This window comes from Acomys russatus, chromosome 22 (assembly GCF_903995435.1).
Source record: "Acomys russatus chromosome 22, mAcoRus1.1, whole genome shotgun sequence".
Taxonomy (NCBI): Eukaryota; Metazoa; Chordata; class Mammalia; order Rodentia; family Muridae; genus Acomys; species Acomys russatus.
Window position 1 is genome coordinate 17390231 of NC_067158.1, and position 18710 is coordinate 17408940.

General features: G+C 47.1%; 1 protein-coding gene across 2 annotated transcripts in view; it reads right to left on the reverse strand.

Annotated features, from left to right (window-relative positions):
• The window catches only part of Grb10 (growth factor receptor bound protein 10), a 119186-nt gene extending 104754 nt beyond the window's left edge, over window positions 1–14432 (reverse strand). The window contains exon 1 of one of the 2 annotated variants that reach the window (XM_051165039.1): window positions 14220–14432. Coding sequence is in view for 1 of the 2 variants with exons in the window: in XM_051165040.1 (XP_051020997.1) it covers window positions 3623–3628 (6 nt within the window). In the remaining variant the exon portion in view is untranslated. Of the gene's footprint in view, window positions 1–3622; window positions 3883–14219 lie in introns of those variants that run through there. The other variant, XM_051165040.1, reaches the window with a different exon arrangement.
• Between the last annotated feature and the right edge of the window lie 4278 nt (window positions 14433–18710).

The window sequence follows — 18710 nt, forward strand, 5'->3', positions numbered from 1 at the left end:
AGCCTTATTTTCTCAGAATCTCATGGCTGACTAGTGTTGTGCTTGCTGCCTCAGCCCAGAAACAGAATATTATTAATTATAACTGCTAACCCAAGAAACAATCAAAATTCAAAGTAGGGTTTCTACTGAATGTATGTTGTTTACATACCATCATAAAGTTGAAAAGTTTTAAAGTCTGGGTTAGAAATTATAAATACAGTAGTCACTTATAAAGCTCTGAGAAATCTTAATTAAAAAATCAAGTCAAACTATCTCTAGTCATGTGTCCTCTGTTATGTAGTATAGTCTATGGATTACAAGCAAATGCAGTCCATCAAAACAATTTTTGGATGTGATGAGTGGCCACACCAACTGTCAGATTTGCCTTTCAGTGTCCTGCACTGGTTGAAGCTGGAATCCTGGGGCCTAGGCCAACTCCTTTTTTAAAAAATATGATGAAATAGAGAACAAGATGGCTCATACAAAGGCCTCTTATGACACACTCTCCCAGACCTCCCAGAGTCCAAAGGGCTCAGACTGCTTCCACACCACCCCTCATTTTTCCTGTTGTCCCTCCCTCTAGTTAGGCAGTAACCCCACCAGATGAAGGTTGCCAACCTTTTGCCCTAACACCCTGAAGCCCACGTGTTTACGAGGCTCAGAACACAGCATGTATTCTCCAGCTTCATGTCTACTAGGACTCAACCATGGGGCTGGGGAGATGGTCCATCAAATAAAGGCATTTGCAACCAAGCACAGCAACCTGAGTTCAATCCCCAGGTCCCACAGAGTGAAGGAGAGGACTTACATTGCCCCTGACTTCCATCTATGGTCTGTACACGACCATACTCCCCTCATTAAATAAAACGTTCAGATTTTAAAAGTTTCAAAAGAATATACAATGAGCCTCACAGTGCTTGTAGATTCCATTCTCAGATGCACCAAGGGCCAAGCAGAAGCTGAAGATGCATCCAGAGCAGTATGTGCTCCAAGGTCATAACGCTGGGCCCTCCCCCACTATATTCAGTGACCTTGGGTATCATTAGATCTTAGTTCCCCAAGCCTAAGATGGAGTGTGTAACTGTGCTAGTGCAAGGAAGCTTCCTAAGACATTCTTTCTAAGTGACAAGTATGAAAATGTCTGGTTTCTGTGGGACCACAAGGATTGAAAGTCAGTGAATTCAGACTGTTGCCTAAATGTCACCTAATTCTAAAATTCAAAAGATGCACTGTTGTCTGAAATTTTAGAAGGCCAGTTATGGGTGGTAATTACATGACTGTGAAAAGACTGACTGGTGGTGGAAATCCTTAGGAGAGGGTTTAGGACAAAAATAAGTTGCATTTTAATTCTGTGTTTCTTCCACACCCTTTCAGACTGATAGTGAAATTGCCATTAACTCCACCTGCTGCCTTCTTCTAATAGTTAATGTACAATCCTTAGCACTATCAGGCAGCATCTATAATCCCTGATTTCTAATTCAGGTACAGGGAGGGGCAAGAAGCACAACAGGAATTCAGCCCTAATTCTACACAGGGACCTCACACCTACCCCCAAATTAAGCGTATAGTTGTATGGAACCCTAAATAGGAAAGTGTTATTTACCACCTTTCTTCTGAGGCCTGATGGAAAGGAAAATCTGAAAACCCCATCCCCCAACCTACATCTCCCTCATCCTCACTCCGTTTGTTGAATACAAGGGGCCTGGGCGCAAGGCCATTACCAAAAAAAAAAAAAAAAAAAAAAAAAAAAAAAAAGCCCAGTACAGCCAACAATACTGAAAGCAAAGAAATGGGAACATGCAGGGAATAGATGCTCAGACTGAAGGCCCTGGCCACCAACAGGTCAAAATCCCTGCAGTCATTCACTGCGTCCCCAATTCAGACTGAACAAAAATGAAAACCACTCACTTTTTACTCACTGGTCCAGGAATGAAACTATTTGCTAATACAGACAGCAATTTCCCCAGCCGGTAGCTGCTTTAGGGAATGCTTAGTCCAGGCCTCTTATCAATACACTGGCAGTGGCTCCCGCCATCAGCAGAAAAAATGGCAGCTGGTGAGAAGGGCAGTCAAAATGTAAACAGGTAGTGTGACTGTTTCTCTGAAGATCTATGTCAAGGGGTTAGGAATAGCGGCTGTGCTCATGTGGACAATTTGTTGAATCCACTCAAAAACGTAAAAAGGATGACAAAAATCTCTATCACTCAATTTCAATTGATTAACATTTTCTTTCAGTGAAATAAGATTTTATGGATAAAGATACACAGTGACAATATGTATTTATCCCAGGATCCTATACTAGACTATTCTCCATCAAGGTTTAGAAGATAACCAGGCTGACTCTAGTATCCTATTTTTAACAGACAAAAATGTCCAGTTACCCCAGATGCCCATGTCTGCTCACAGCCCAAGCTGGTTCTCACAACCGCTGCCTACCACTTGGCTGAGAGCAGACGCTACGTCTCCACGTTCCAGTTACAGGTTTACGTGGGTACAGTTACTACTTGTTATATAATATTTAAAAAATCGAGATAAAAAAAAATGGTTACATAAGACTATACTACTGCTACGGTCCACCCAGGCTCGCGCGATCCCGGACCGTAGGCGAGCTGGTAGGCGAGCTGGTAGGCGAGCCGGCAAGCGAGCCGGCAGGCGAGCCAGCAGCCAACAGCGCAACAGCGAGCCGAGCCCGCGGCCATTCGTGCTCGCGAGCTCGCCGGAGCTGTCCACCACTTAGACCTATGCAGATCTCGGGAGGCGAACCTTTTCCAAAGGGCCACCATGACTTGAGCATGTTTCCTCTTACCCCCAGAACCCCGGAACGTAGCGGATGACGGAGTCCACCTTCGTACCTGGAGAACCGGCTACCAAAGCCTTCACCGCACGGGGTCGCTGCGTGCGCGCTACCGGCCGGCGGACAGCTCCCGAACCCGGCAATGCCCAGCGCGTGGACAGCGCTCCGCATGGACAGCGCTCGGCCGCGCGGCTCGCTCGGGTTCGCCACGGCTCCGCCCCAGCTAAGGGCCTACAGCACAGAATAAGGATTCCTGGGCCTGAGCAGCGCAGAGGCCGAGCAAGCACGCACCGACATGCGTGGACACGCGGCAACACGCGTGGACATGCGGCAACATGCGTGGACACGCGGCAACACGCGTCAACACATGAGCTACATGCGCCAACACAAGCCGACAGGCGCCAACACGAACCAACACAGCAAACAAGCTCTTATACAAACCAACCAGGCGGTCACTTTCATTCTCAGATACAAATGAAAGCGGCCGGCACGCGCCAGCACGCGCCAACACGAGCCGGCACGCGCCAGCACGAGCCGGCACGCGCCAACACGAGCCGGCACGCGCCAGCACGAGCCGGCACGCGCCAGCACGAGCCGGCATGCGCCAGCACGAGCCGGCACGCGCCAACATGCGCCGGCACGCGCCAACATGCGCCGGCACGCGCCAACACGGCTGACACGCGCCCACACACACAGACATATGCAGACACGCGCCCACACGGTCCAACACGCTAAGCGAAGCAACATAGCCTCCCGGGAGGCCATCCCAGCAAGGGTGCCATACCTACCCGTACCACCCTCCACCCCCCCACCCCACCCCACCCCCGCAACATGCCCGCCTGGACCCACCCCCATCTTTGCACAGGTGCTAGGAGGCCTGTGCAGCCGCAGCGGTCCCTGGTCCTCCAACGCTCTCCTCAGCTTCCAGGGGACTGACTGGGCACCCCTGACGACCGGGAGGACGAGGGACGCGGCTGGTCCTTGCGCACTACGGGAACCCCAGGACCAAACCCATGTGACGCAGCCACGCCCCGAGGCCCAGCGGGGGCCCTCTGCTGCCCAATCCCCGGATCCCTGGTTCTCATGGCAACCCTGAAGAACCTCTTGCTCTTAGCTTCTCATCCTCCCCTCCCCCACATCCCCTTTTGCTCTGATGGGCAAGAACAGGAATGCCGCCCGCAGCTCTCATAATGCCAAAGTCCACCATATCCACTGGTTAAACCACATACGGAGCTCAGAAATGGGTGGTGAATAAGTCAGAAATGGTATTAGTAACACCATTTTCTTGACCTGTGAGGAGAGGGGAGCTCTGAGTAACCATGACCAGCGAACCTCAGTATCAACAATCACTTTCATCTTAAAGCCTTCCCCAAAATGTCAAAGCAGGAACACCAGAAAAAGGGGGGCGGGGAAGGGCGGGTTGGAAGCGAGAAGCTTACCACTATACTATCTCAGCGAGAAAGTGTGGTTCCATATATAGTTAGCTAAGAAAATAATATTGTACAGCAAGCATCTGCTATGCACTAGTCACACAGAGACACTGACACACGGCTGCAACAAAGGAAGCAACACATAAGCTTAGGAAACACACACACACACACACACACACACACACACACACACACACACACACACAGCTTCTCAGTATCTTTGGGAGATTGGTTCTGGAATCCTACAGGTATCATAATCCACAGATGTTCAAGTACTCCTATAATTTTTTTTTTTTACATACAGCATATAATCATCTTCTCCCGTGTATTTTAAATCACCCCCTAGCTTTATGTCTGACACAATATAAGTACCTATAGACACACACACACACACACACACACACACACACACACACACTCAAAATAAAAAAAGTAAAAGAGAAGGGTGGAGAGGCTTAACAAGGTACAGAGCTAGGACGGAGATTTTCTTACACTCTCTAACAGAGAACGTGGGCAGATAGAGGCTGAAGATGGCGATAAAAACAGTAATATTCAACAGTGGCCATCAGATTTGGAAGCTGAGGTACACTATTCAACATTCGCATATGCAAAGAGAGAGGGGAGCTTTGAAAACCCCATTAGGCATTTTCTGACGCAAAACAGAAAAGCTGCAGCAAGGCAAGTAGGCTGGAGATCAGCTCCAAGTACCACAGAAAGGGTTGGGAGAAACTGATGAAGCTCGCTCCCCAGACAGCAGAGGCTTCAAGGAGGTCGTGCTATGTGCTATAGAATTCTTTTTACTGTAAAATCAATGCAGCAAAAGCAGGCTTGAGGCAGTTCTGAGAGTGGCCACCAGCAGTGCTAAGCCTGGATCACAGACAGGAAGCTCTTTCACCTGGCTGCTCTGTAAAGTGTGCTACTCCAGGCTGTCTATGGTCTGAAAACTAAACTTTGACTAGGTACTTCTTTATTGGAGATGCTGAGCAGAGCAAACGTCACCAGGGACAAAATGACAGACAGAAGCCGAGTCTGAGATTGCAGAAGTGAAAGAACACACTTTAGGCTCATGCCTAAGCTCAGAACACAGGCCAGGGAGGGAAAATCTGGCTTCTAGGATTATGTTCAGTTTGAACATCAACTCATATAGGTGGCTTAGGTGTCCCCGGGCCTCCCTGCTTGGCTGCTCAGAGATGGGGGTAGGGATGGGAGAACTCCTCTATCTGAACATGACACCTGCCCTAAAACCTCCTGGCCCAGAAGAGCAGGTCACATAGGACAAAGAGCCCAGCCTCTATACTTCTCTATTTAAAAAAAAAAAGTGGTGGTGGGGCGGGGGTGGGGGGGGACAGTCTAATGATGAGTGAGGAGGAATCCAGAGACGCCACTTCTCTGCCTTCTAACATATTGGACACCTATTCTTGTTCAGTTGTGACATCAAAGCCAATTGATAAGAGGTAACTGACTTATCAAATGCTTAGTAGCTGAAATCTAACTGGAAAACAGGTATGAAATTTGATATAGTCAGTGGAAGGCCAAAAATCTCAGAAGTGAAAACCACCATTACTCCAGAAAACATAAAAAAGGCAGATTCCAAAACAATAAGTACTGAAGGCTTGCCCTTTCTTTTTTCCCCCTTCTTTCCTTTTCTTTTCCTCTTTCTTTCTTTCTTTTTTTCATTTTTTTTTTTTTTTTGAGACAGGGTTTCTCTGTGTAGGCTTGGCTGTCCTACACTCACTTCATAGACCAGGCTGGCCTTGAACTCACAGATATCCTCCTGGGTGCTGGGATTATAGGTATTCGCCACTGTGCCTGCCTAGCACTGGAGGTCTTAAGGAATAGTTAGACCTAGGGTTCTCACCCCCTTCCTTAACAGACTTTTCCAGAGGCAGTGGGGCAAGTCACTGAACAGGAGTAAGCAGGGATGGGCAAGCATTTAGTCCCAGACTAGAAACAATAGATCTAGTAAAAGTTCAAAAGCCCCATCCCATTCAGAGCTGTGGAGAAAACTCTGAAGATACAGATATCAGGGGTGCCTCACACGCTGAGACAGAGGCTCAGTTAAAGCCACCATTTATATGGGGGCTCCACAGGCTTCTCAAATGGAAGAACAGAAGGAGCCTCATAGGTCCTTACAAAGTCTCTAAAATGAGAAAGGGGGTCCTACAGCAGGGGCAGAAGCTGTTCTAGCTTTCCATGGGTAAGCTAGGGGATTTAGCCTCCCTGGGACCTGTCCACCATTTTGTCTATCCAGTACCGCTCCAGAACTTCTTCTCCCACTACACCCTGGTGCTCTACAGAGTACACAAGAAACATTGCCCTGTCTACTCAGTCCCTCTAGGCATCAATGGAGCACTAGCTGGCCACAGCAAGAGGTTTTGATGAGAGAGACAACACTGGACTTCAGCTTCATAATCAGCTCAAGCCAGTGCCACCCTGCTGCTCCCCTCAGCTCCCCTCAGTTTCATGGTGGCTTCTGACCCATCTCTTTAGGCCCTCTCTGCTTCCCATTAAAGTCGGATGTAAAGAAGGCAAATAAAATTAAAATGTCAATGAGAAGAAACTATGATGGAAAAGCTTTTAAAATTACTATTTCTTAATGAAATAACAAAATATTGCACAATGACACTGAAATGTTATGCTATTTAAAAAGTATGCTTGTTCAGGTGAACTGGCTAAAAGAAATCTACCCATCTACTGTGTGAGTTAGCATCATGGCAGATGCTAGGGGCCATGTAGAAAAGCTGTGCCCACTGTGTTCAAGTATATTCTGGACCTCAAACTGCTCAGATACTACTATAAAACACACTCATAGAGAGCTGGGGGCAGAGCTATTGTGCAGAATGTACAAAACCATGAATTCAACTCCCAATATAACAACAAATAAAAGAAATAAAGAGGACTTTTGAAGTTAAAAATGAAAATACAAATTATAGCTAATAGAAAGGTTAAAGGTAAAAATAATGATATTATCCAAAACCTAAAGCCCCACAACAGATATAGAACTTGAAACCAAAACTTTAATAAGAGATCTATCCAGGGCCCTAAGCGCAGTTGGTGCAGTACTTACCTCACGTGAGTGAAAGCTTGGGTTCAATCACCAGAGATCAAGTCCAGAAGGCTAAGAAAAAAAAAACTCAAACAAACACCACTCTTGGAAAATAAAGGAAAGAAATTAAAAAGAACTGATTCAATTGTCCAAGACTTGAAAAAAAAAACTTGCTTTTTTCAAATCTCGCTTGAAACAGTCTTCAACTTACCCTGCTGATTCCGCCAGGTCACATGTCCAAAGAGAATACCTAAAAATGTCCAGAGACAAGAACCAAGCCAAAGCACCACCATTCCACAAAACAAACACTTTGGTATTTTTTCATACAAAAAAATTAAAAATAAAATGAGATTCATTTTCAGTTTTTGGCTGCCCTACAACAGTAGCTGGGTTCAACCCTTTGAGGGAAAATGAACTGAAATTTAGAAATTTGTTCAACAAATGAGGCTAGAATTAAAGGCATTTCACACATACAAGGCATCTCTTTTGAGAAAAGCTGATGTAGAGTGATCTCCATTAGATTTAATAAACCAAGAAATTAAAAAAACAAAACAAAAACCAAAAAGGTTGTGAGATTCATGAGAAAAGCAGAGGCCACATTAAGGATGATGCAGAAGGAAGATTCAGAACTGTTGATGTACAGTGTGCTGGGAGCCTCCAGGGACGACAGGTGTGGCCAGAGGATACCAAAACAAAATACTGGCCAAACAAACTCCCCCCTTTCCCCCTCCCCCCAAAAAAGGGGAGAAATTGCCTAATGCAACCACAAGGTATGATATATGTATATTGGGGGGTGTGTGACTAGAAGTGCTAATGACTTAAAATACCTGAGCAAAAACAATTACAGCAAAAAGTAAAATGTCCTATAAGTTGATGACAAAATTTCCAGTGTAGACTATATTCCCAGAGATGGGAGTGGCACTTATGGGACTGTCCCCACTCTGCATATTCCTTATGTGGCCAACAGAAACACCGAGAAAACCAAGGTAAGCAGGACAGAACAACAAGGCAAAATCTTCACAAAGAAACTGTGAAAACTTGAGCTCCAGGAAGGAGACGGGGGTGGGGGGTGTTGATGAAAGCAAACATGGGGGACTGCAGCTAAGGCTAGTTTCTGAACAATAATTTAACTTTGTTTAAGCTACTAATGGCTTATCTATCATTCCAATAAAACACACACACACACACACACACACACACACACACACACACACACACACCCCAAACACAAAACAACCCACTCTCTCTGATCTGATAACTGAGGAATTGAGCCTGTGTCTCTCTACACAGTAATCCATGGCGCCAGGGACAGTGCCTCAGCCTGTGTCCACTTGCAGCCCCTCAGGCTACAAAGTACAGAAAAGGGCCAGGCACTACATGCTATCTAAGGATGATCCAACAAGGAAGGGAGGCACTCTTTTTTGCCACCTTCTCCCTCCTCCGGTACCCAGTGAGCACAATAAGAAGTGCACAGCACAGCACACAGCACTTCCTCTCCCTCTAGGAACACCCTGGAGTGGTTTCTGTAAGATCCACACAGTTTTCATCAAAACAGAGCAAGCAGCTCCCTAGAACTGGCAAACAGTAGGCTCTCAGGGAAAAGCACACCACACGGCCTGGGCTGGCCTGTTAGATGCCAAGGTGGAAAGACGGCACTACAGGCTTTGGGTGAGCCAGCTCACAGGGACACTCTGAAGACTCCAGAATCACCTGGCTCTGCCTCCTACCCAATACCCCAAAACAAAGGCTGTCTTGGTAGCAGAACTCCTAAGCAGGCTCCAGATTCAGTGCAGGACATTGTCCTCAGGCACAAAGGAACTGTGCAAAGAACTAAACTTAAAAGTTGCTCTACTCTACTCATAGTAGCTCTTGGTTGTTATGAGTTTCCTGGAGCTTAAAAGTATTGCTAATGGCTTAAAATTTGGTAGGCAGGGGATTATTTGCTTGTTTGTTTGGCTAGTTCTGGACTTTAGAATATTTATATACAAATAAGCTATGAGATATCTTAGGGGAGAGATACAAGTCTAACATAAGTGAATCTGTCTATAGATAATTTCATATTACACTTTTAACAGTGTAGTGCTTAAAATAAGTTTCACAGAGTTGGAATGAATGTCCATTTGTTAAAGTATTAAGCTGCCACTCAAAAACTTTCAGATTTGTGATTTCTGATAGTTAGATTGTAGATGGTCAAACATAAAGGCTTTTATACAGCAGAGTATCTTAGCTGTAAACTTTCCCATGAACATCCTTTACAATGTTAACATGAGGTCTAGGGCTATCGCTCTATGATAGAGCACTTGTTTAACATGTACAAAGTCCTAAATTTGATCCCAGCACTTTGAGAGAAAAGATTAAAAATAAGCAAGCCAAAAATCCCTACAAATCACACAAGTGAAGGCAGTTTGTGTGGTTAAGTCACCTTTCCCGTTCAAGTCTGTTAGGACCGGGTGCGGGGTGGGAGGTGGGGTAGGAAGGACCTGTAGGTATCCAGCGTGGTTTTCCTAGCGCCAGAGGCTTATACAGAGCCACCAGAGAGCACCTGGGATCACACTGGACCAGCCAGAGAACAGAGTACTCTGCAGCTCTACCTGCCCTGGAGGAGCTAGTGAGAATCCCAGGCCTCCAACTGAGCATTAGCTGGGCTGACAATGATGGCAAGGTGATAAGGACCAACAGAGCTCTTTCTGTGCCATGTGCTTTAGGAGCGCCTTGTTAATGGCAGTTACCCAGGCCTAATTACTTGGCTCAAAACCCCTGCAAGGAAGTCAGTGAGAGGTGGGGCTGCCCACCAGCACAGCCCTGGAATGGGGCTGCAGCCACTCCCTGGGGACGTGGTCAGCATGTCCAGGATAAGTGTACGTGCTCATTTGAGTCCCGGCTGGGATAAAAGCCTCCATGGAGTCCAGATGCAAATCTTTAGAGTCTGAAGACAAATGTGGTAGGCTTCCTATGCCTGCAAACTAGACATTCCTTTATAGACACCAACTTTTAGCCCATCTGAGCTTGTACCTCGTGAGTTTATGTTATTCCACAGATTTCCATTCCACAAATGGGGTTAGTTAACTTGTTCAGGCTCACAAAGGTAGTAAGTTGTAGAACCAAGAGGCACAAAGGAATTGCCGGTCAAGCAAATCATAAAGGAGGTGCCATGGTGAGAAAGGCAATTCCTCCAAGTACATACTCCTATTGCCCAGTAGATGTGAGCAACAGGAGGTTCTGCTCTGCAGGGCTCAGATCAAATAACAAGTGCCTCTAATTTAGGATCTGAACAATCAAGGAAAACTCTCTCCAAAATCTAATGAGAAGTAAATGGCTAAAAATAAAGAATATTCTAGCACTGGGGGTGGGGGGGGGGGATACAACACCTCCTATTGTTCACCTCCAAAGCAGAAAACAGAGGCACTCATCTCTATTTTTCAGATGCTTTTTTGATAACTCTAGAAAATGGTTTTATGGTTGATATCTCAAAAGGAACAATCATGCCATTTTTTTCCACTCCATTTTTATAAGGGAGCTATCAATCTGCCTTTTCATTAGTGTGCAAACCCTAAAGAATATACCCCAAATCCCAAAGCACCCCTTTGCCAAGCCCTACAAGGTAACTTGACTGCCTTGAATTTCCCTCACACTCTCCCATATTTCTGAACTAGAATTTTACAAATAATAATAATAATAATAATAATAATAATAATAATAATATCAAACTTTGTAGGATGCAGCCAAAACAGTGCTTACAGGGAAACACCTAGCTTTAAATCCTTGTATTCAAAAATGAGATAGAAATCCATGCTCTAAGATTTTTCTCTAAAAACTTCTGAAGAAACAAACAATAAATAAAATAAAATAAAAATTAAAAAATTCCTACAGCTTTAGGATGAAGCTGAAGACACAACAGATGTCTTTGTTGAAGAGAAGTTCAGTTTCTGAACACTGTAAAGTCTGTGACTTTGATGGAACATCAAAATCAAAAAGCCAAAAAAGAGGAGAAAAATAAACTTCTACAGGCAAGAAAAAATAAAATGCTGGGTAAAAGCCCCCCCCCCCAAAAAAAAAAGAAAAAGAAAAGAAAAGAAGAAAAAAAAAGAAAAGAAAAAAGGAAAAAAAAAAGGGGGAAGAGAAAATGGACCCCCCCCCCAAAAAAAATCAAGAACAGCTTTACTAACGGATAAGATTTGAATTTGAACATGTGACCAACAACCTAAATGAAAAGCAAGTCAGATTTTCTCCTCCCAAACTCCATACTGCTGTAGGTTTTCATGAGGGAAATTTCTGCAGGGAGGAGGATTTGGTGCTGGAGTAAAAGCCAAGGCCTCCTCATGGCTCTATACTGAGCTGCTTCGCCTGCCCTCCATGTTGTTTTAACGGACTGAGAAACAGACACTGGCTTATGTGCAGGCTCCCCCCTCCTATGAAGGTGCCAGCACTGAAATGTCCGACAGTTAGGGCTGAGCCTCCATAGACCGGCAATTGCACCCTGCCACTATCCTGTAGTTTCTAACACGTTGAACAAAATTTTAAGCAAATACATTCATTATACCATTTATAAAATACTATTTTTTTTTTAAAAGATACCTCAACCAAGAATTTGTACAGCTCTAAAATGAGCTAAAGACACATGGTGGTCTTGGTTCAACCAAAGTTAGGCTTCCAAAGCCTCTGGCCCAGCGGGATCAGCAATATCTTAAGTTTTGAGCTAGATCTTTGGTTCTGACTTCGTTCTTGTTGTCCAGTGGAGGCTGACTGGTCAGATTCGGCTGCTCTGGCTTCCAAGAATGGCAGTAGCCACCATATGAAGTCCTAGATAATTAGTCCCCCCACCCAAAAATATAAAAAAATCTGACCCGCTTTCTGGTTTCCTAGCCCACCAACAAAATCCACTTGGACCAACCCAACATTACTCAAAAGCAACACAGGCCACAAGTAATGCACAATAAATGACTTAGGTGGTACACAGCTTTTTAATTTTAATTACAATGAACAAAGTTAGCATAACAAACTCGTGATTTCATCAACATTGAAGTTTCTTCTCAAAATAAATGAGTACGCAAGTGTAAAGACTAAACGGTGATAATTGCTTGGCCTACGTGGCATTAATCTTGGAAGGCTGGAGGCGACTGGTCTAAAAAACCAGGCCCCGGCCTCCATTTGCTCTGCTGTGTGTCGGGAAGGGTGTCCCTCCTCCACACCCTTTCTTCCAGAAGTGGACGTGCTTATGCAGACGTGGAAAGCTCAGGGGGTCTCTGAGAGCTTTGTCCTTTGTTAGCTGGTATGGCCTCAGGCGTACCAGTTAACCTCCTGAGCCTTGGTTTCCAGACCTGTAAAATGGGGGCCGTGGGGGCTCCAAAGTGGATAAAAAGCAACAGGGCTTTTTGAAAGCGCCTTGTAAACTTCGAAATGCTACCTAAGTATCAGTGGCTACACTTCTCAGTTACGGCAATGCCTGCTGGGCTGTAACTCTGTCCTCAAATTCCCTCCCTGCAATGCGGGGACTGGCCTGTGCCTCTTTCAAATATTCCCAGTAAAACTCAAAAAACTGTGTTCAGTGTTTCTAAAGTTTTTTTTTTATTTTTAAACACAAAAATTTAGCAGGCAAGAATTGTTCCTGGGAGCGCATTTGATCACAGTGCTCTTGGTGAAATGCCCTGAGACTCTTCATCCATCGCCTTACACAATTCCCTCGGCTGCAGAAATCCAGAACTCGAGGTCCACTTCTGTAAAATATGAACCTCACTAAAGTGTGAGCCCTAGTTTGTGCCCGCAGGCGAGCTAACGACCGGAGTTCTGGTAAAGCTGAGCGAAACGTTAAATTGAGCACCATTTCTGAAACGCAGGGGCTCCAAATGGCTGAATCAGCATTTTCTGAAACAAAGTCTTCTGGGCCTGGCCTTTCAAACAGCCGCAAAGAGAAAGTTGTGCAATAACACATATTTACTCACGAATGCTACTTGTTTTGGACTTTTTTTTTTTTTTTTTTTTTTACATCTCTTGAATGAAACAGTTACAAGAAAAGTTTTTCAAAAACATCCCAAAGAACCAAGGCCTTGTAAAAATCACCTGTGGCTCTCCTGCTTTACCTAGTTTCGGTCAAAGCAAACGAAAAAGAAGTTCGCGGGGTTTCTTCCAATTTTATGAAGAGGCAAATACAATTTTAAAAAAGTAATGAATACCCTAATTTCCATAACGCACATGCTGCAGGCCCTCGCCAGGCAGGCGTTTGGAGAGGCAATCAGCAAAGGCGGAGAGTTGCATCAGAAATTTCCTTCTGCAAACCGTACCGCTCTTATCACGTTTCCACCGCTGGCGGGCTGCTAGTTCGCGAGCCCTCAAACTTGGTGTTAGGCCCCAGCGACGGGTAGCGGGGCCACTAACAGACCCAAAGAAAGAAAGGGGTGGGGGTTGGGGGGGAGGGAAAGATCGTCGGTCCGCTCCTGGGCCGCGCTCGCTTGGGACTTGGGAGTGTCTGGCACCGCAGCCCGGCCCGCCTGGCGCGCGCGGCGAGGCCCGGGGCGCAGCAGGGGCACCCGCCGCTCCAGCGGCGCCTGGGCGCCCACCCTCTAGGGCGTCGGCCCCCGGGAGCGGGTGGCCCTCGAAGCGCGGCCTTGACCGCAGCCCCCGCCCCAGCCCCTAGCCGCCGCCGTCTGACAAGATGGTTCAAGAATGCGTTGCCCGGGCCCCGCACCTCCCCCCGAGGATTTAGAGCTCAGGGGAGAACCCCGTGGGGCGTCCAGGCGGTGCACCCGCCGTCCCGTCCCGCCACCCCTCGCCGTCCGCCAAGGGCCTGGGGCGCCGTAGCCCCCAGCCCCCCGAGGCGACGCCCTTCCGCCCACCGCGCCTCGCGGGGCCCCGCGTCCCGGGCCGCGGGCGGCCAGAGCGCAGACAATGACGGCGCGGGGACCCGCCCGGCCGCCGGGCCCCGCGAGGCGCGGACCACAAAGTAACTTGCCGCTGTTCCCCGCCTAACTCCTACCTGCCGCGCAGCTCCTCGCCGCCTCCGCGTGGCCGCCGGCCACACTTTGCACGGTCGTCTGCGAAGTACCCGAAGGCAAAGACGGACACTGGACGGTCCCGGTCGCTGTGCGCGTGAGGATGCGAGGAAAGTTCGTGCTCCCGTGGGTCTCGGAACGCGAATCCCGCCCGCCACTGGACGCAGCGCCCTTCCCTTCCTGCCGCCTCCCGGTCTCCCCACCCCCTCGATGGGCTTTAAACTCTTCGGGCCCCGCCCGCCCTCCCCGCCTCCGCCACCGCCTCCGCCTCCGCCTCCTCCCCCGGCCGCTTTTCCTGCTCCTCCTCCCGCCGCCGCCCGGACCGCTCGGCGGCCGCCAGCGCGGGAGGAGCCGCGGCCTGGGCGCAGGGCGTGGCGCGGGGGGCGCGGGCCCAGCGGCCGCGGAGTTGGCGTGGCGCGATGCTCCCGCCAGGGCCAGCGCGCGCCCACCATGTTCCCAGCCCGCGGGACCCCCCGGCGCCACGCCACCGCCCCGGTGCGCGGCCGCGCCGGCGGAAGACCGACCGGACCTGTCCCAAAGGGCCATTCGTAAGCGAATTGTTCGAAACTCAGAAAGTACTCCCGAACCGCACAGTTCAAATTCTTCCCGGGCTGAGGCCGCCCGACACCGTCGTGGGCACTCCCGGTCCTGGAGAAGGAAACTCGGGCTTGCTCACGGCGGGTCGGGTCGAGCCTCACCTTTCTCAGCCTCAGTTTCGCCAGCTGCGTGTGAGTAGCCCATGGAAGGAAGCCCGAGAGGCCCTTCATTGTTTTCTTGAGGCCGCCGAGCAAGCCTCGTGTCCTTTACCTCTGAAGTGGGGCCCTCCTGAAAGTAATGCCCAAACGGGCCATACCCGTTTTCTAAAGTTAATGTAAAGCAGCCCCTTCGAAATAATTCTTAATGTCTGTGTTGTGTCGTTTTTCTAGTACAGTTAGGATACCAATAATTACACCTTTTTTTCTTGGGTCTTTGGCGTTGTAAAAAGCAGCTCCAACCGTAAATCACCGTCGTTGAGCAGACACGTGGTGTGAAACATTCATGAGTCCTACTTCTCCCTTACTCTGGCCTCTGAGGTTGTTCCTGGAACAACTGTAGAGAGTAGAGAGACAGACTAAAACTCCAAGAAGTAACTTCCATAAGGTCGGAGACGCTGGGAGTGAGTATGGGGCAAGGATTTGAAAGCTGTGCGTATTGTCCCAACGCTCTTTTTGAGCTCTGTTCTGTACCTCTTGCTTCTAACAGTGGTTTTTCCGACCTCAGACTGATGTAATCAATGAAAAGTTTTTCATTTCCTATAACTGAACACTCAGTCTTGTTTTTGGCCATTTGGTCCAAACTCAGAAACCCACAAGGTGAAAATCCAGAGAAAATGGTGTGAATAAATCTTAGATTCGCGGGGAAAGGAACACAAGAACTCTTTTGTAGACAAAGGACTCAAAAGCAAACCAAAGCGGAGAAAGCTGGACTAACTTCTCCCGAGTTGTTTTGCTTTAAACTTTGCAGCTTTCCTGCGGGGTCCCACCAGCGATCCATACCGCAGCAGACACAAAGCCTGGCAGGTCAAAGAACTTTTACAGATGTTTGAAAGTTTCTACATGCTTTCGCAATACTTTTTCCCCCTGAATCGATTTCTTGGTAAGTTCCAAATACCATGGACCCTTCAGCCCTCTGCATATTGATGTAGCCGTCCCAAGAACAGAGAAACTTTCTTATATAACCACCACACACTTTTCAAATCCACAGATTTATACTGATATTCTTATTTAATCTAGGTTCAGATTTTAGTTTTGTCAATTTATCTGATAATTTAGAGCATTGTTTTTCCTTACAAGACCAGTCCAGTGATCTATGGAAAAAAGTTGAATCTGTTTTTAGCCATTACTACTAACTAGAATGGTATGGAGACAGATATCAAGCATTTTCTTGGTGCCAAAGCCTGCACAGGTCCTCATTCCCACATTTCCTGCTTCCCTGTAGACCTCAGTGTGTAGAGCCCATACTGTTCTGAACCAAGGTTATGGCCTTATCGTGCTCGCTGTGGCATTGCGTCTATGATTAGCCCCAGTGTGGAGGTCCCAGCCAATTCTGTGGGCAGGCTATGTAACTACCACCCCATCTGCAGACTCTCAATACCCCCTGCTCACATATTCCCTTACAAAAGGTTGACAAACACACATGTTGTAAGGTTATGCAGTCTATAAATAAGATGGGAGAACCCAGCCTCCTGGCCAAGGCAGGATGGCTTCAAAGTTCACAGACTTCCCAAAGGGGTACTATATGAATGAACTAGACTTGGGTGTCAAGGCAGGAAACAGGATTCCCTAGTAGTGAGGAATGCCATTATCCAAACATGAACTTCAGGAGCCTCATTCAGCTGAAAGTAGAGAATCTGATAGACTCCTATTTTAAATTAGTAATGAATTGATTAACATCTGTCTCCCTTGCTGATTGTAGGAATAGTGTCAGTGGTAACTATGTACCTTTTGCTAGTGTCCTGCAGGCAGGGGAGGGGGGGCTGCTCGTTCATAGAGGGCACTAAGTGGAAAAATAATAGACAAACGAATGTCTCCAGTAGTGTAAACGAATGGAGTAGCAAACAGAGTGATCTCTCAGCCCCAGGCATCCTCTCAAATGTTGCCAGTAGCTTTGGCAGAGGGAAAGCATGGAGGGCAAATGGCATCCGGACAGATGCTAGTCTTGCCACTCCATTTCCACTGCACATGGTGCATTCTGGCATAGCTTAGAAGGCAGAGCTGGGAATCAGAGACCAGCGAGGCTGAGGACAGTCCAACAGAACACCCTGGTGGGTCAGCGAGTGATCTGCAGTCATAAGAAAATCACAGGATGGTATGCTTTGTGTAGGAAATGCTGCTGCTCATGGTCGTGTCTCTCTTCTAGGCTCCCATACTGAGCACTGATCTTCAGCAGGGGTGCTGTTTCAGGAGGTGGTGGACACTCAGGAGATGGAACCCAAATGGATTTGGAAGTAAGTCTCTGGACATATAACTTTAAAGGTATGTGGTTCTCATCCCATCTCTTTTTCCTTTCTGAACACCATGATAAGAGCTTGCATGCTTTCCCTGCCACGGTGGGTAGAATCCTATGAAGCCATGAATCCCAAAGCAAAGCCAAACAACAACAACAACATTTTTAAAAACCCACAAAAAAGTCTTCCCTTGTTTTTCTAAGGTGTTTAAAAACATGGGGGCACAAATTCTAACATAGTGGCTGACCCGGCAACCCTGTAAGATTATTCATCCTACTGGTCTCTACATTAGTTACCTTCATAGGTTCGCTCTGTTTCCGGATCTTCCTTCCTCAGCGTCTGAGTGTGCTGAGGTTACAGTCACGAGTCTCAAGGGCCAACTTGATCTGCATTTTTTTTTAACCTATTGTGCATACATGAATATGAGCAGTCACAATTCTTCAGGCCACTGAACTATTTAAGCCAGAGATGCACAGCTTTCTCCAGAGTAGAAAGGAATACTCCAGTGGTGTTTAGGTTTTTTTTTTTCTGGCTGTGGCAGTGACCATATAGAGTCTAGAATCTCAAACTGGGAAGATAAGGCAAAGAGGAAATTTAAACAGCCTTTAGGCCCAGGGAGAATCCTGTATCTCAGAACTGTGCTGAGAAAAAACTTGGCTCCTTTGGGGAGAAGTACCTCGTAGGTACATTTGCTCACAGAATGCTGGAGCTGCAGCTGGAGGACAGGAGGGTGAGGCTGAGTCAAGGCTGGAAGGATAAGGAAGACCTCACTCATCAGGGTCAGACATTTTGCATTTAACCTAAAGACACCAGAAGGTAATGGGTGCTATGGTTTCCCCAAGTCATCTGGCTTTCTTGATCTCTGACAAATGAGGATAGCACTTTTACCAAGGCTTCTGTTTCCTAGGTGTGTTAGACAGTGGACAGAGTGAGGAGCTGAACAATCAGATGCTATGCCTGGGATTATGGATGGAACTGTTGGAGGTCAGGACAAAGGAGACCAAGTGAGGACCACAGAATGGGGCTTGGTAGACTCAAACAGAAACCGCTAGTCTTATCTTCTAGGCTTGGGATACTATAATGTCCTTTGGACTGTCTATATAACTCTGTTTTCTGACATCTTAATAAAAACTCTCCGTTTCTTAAATAGCTAGAATAAAAAAAAAAAAAAACACTTCAAAGCAAGCAAAACACGGGACCACTGAAAAATATACCTTGAGTTTTATCTGTTGAAACAATTTGCTGACGGGAAACTTCACTGTTTGTAAAAAGTACATGCTGTGGAGTTTAGAATGGTACACAGTTGTGTAACCAGTAAAGATACTGGACATTATTGACCCCAAAAGGTTGCTTCATACCCCACCCTTGCAGTCAACCCCCACCCTACCCCACCCCCTGGGCCCCACATCAGGCAACCACCCACCTGCTTTCTGACCTTGTGGATTTGCTGTTGAAGGTGGATGGAATAGTGCAAAAAGTAACTCTGAAC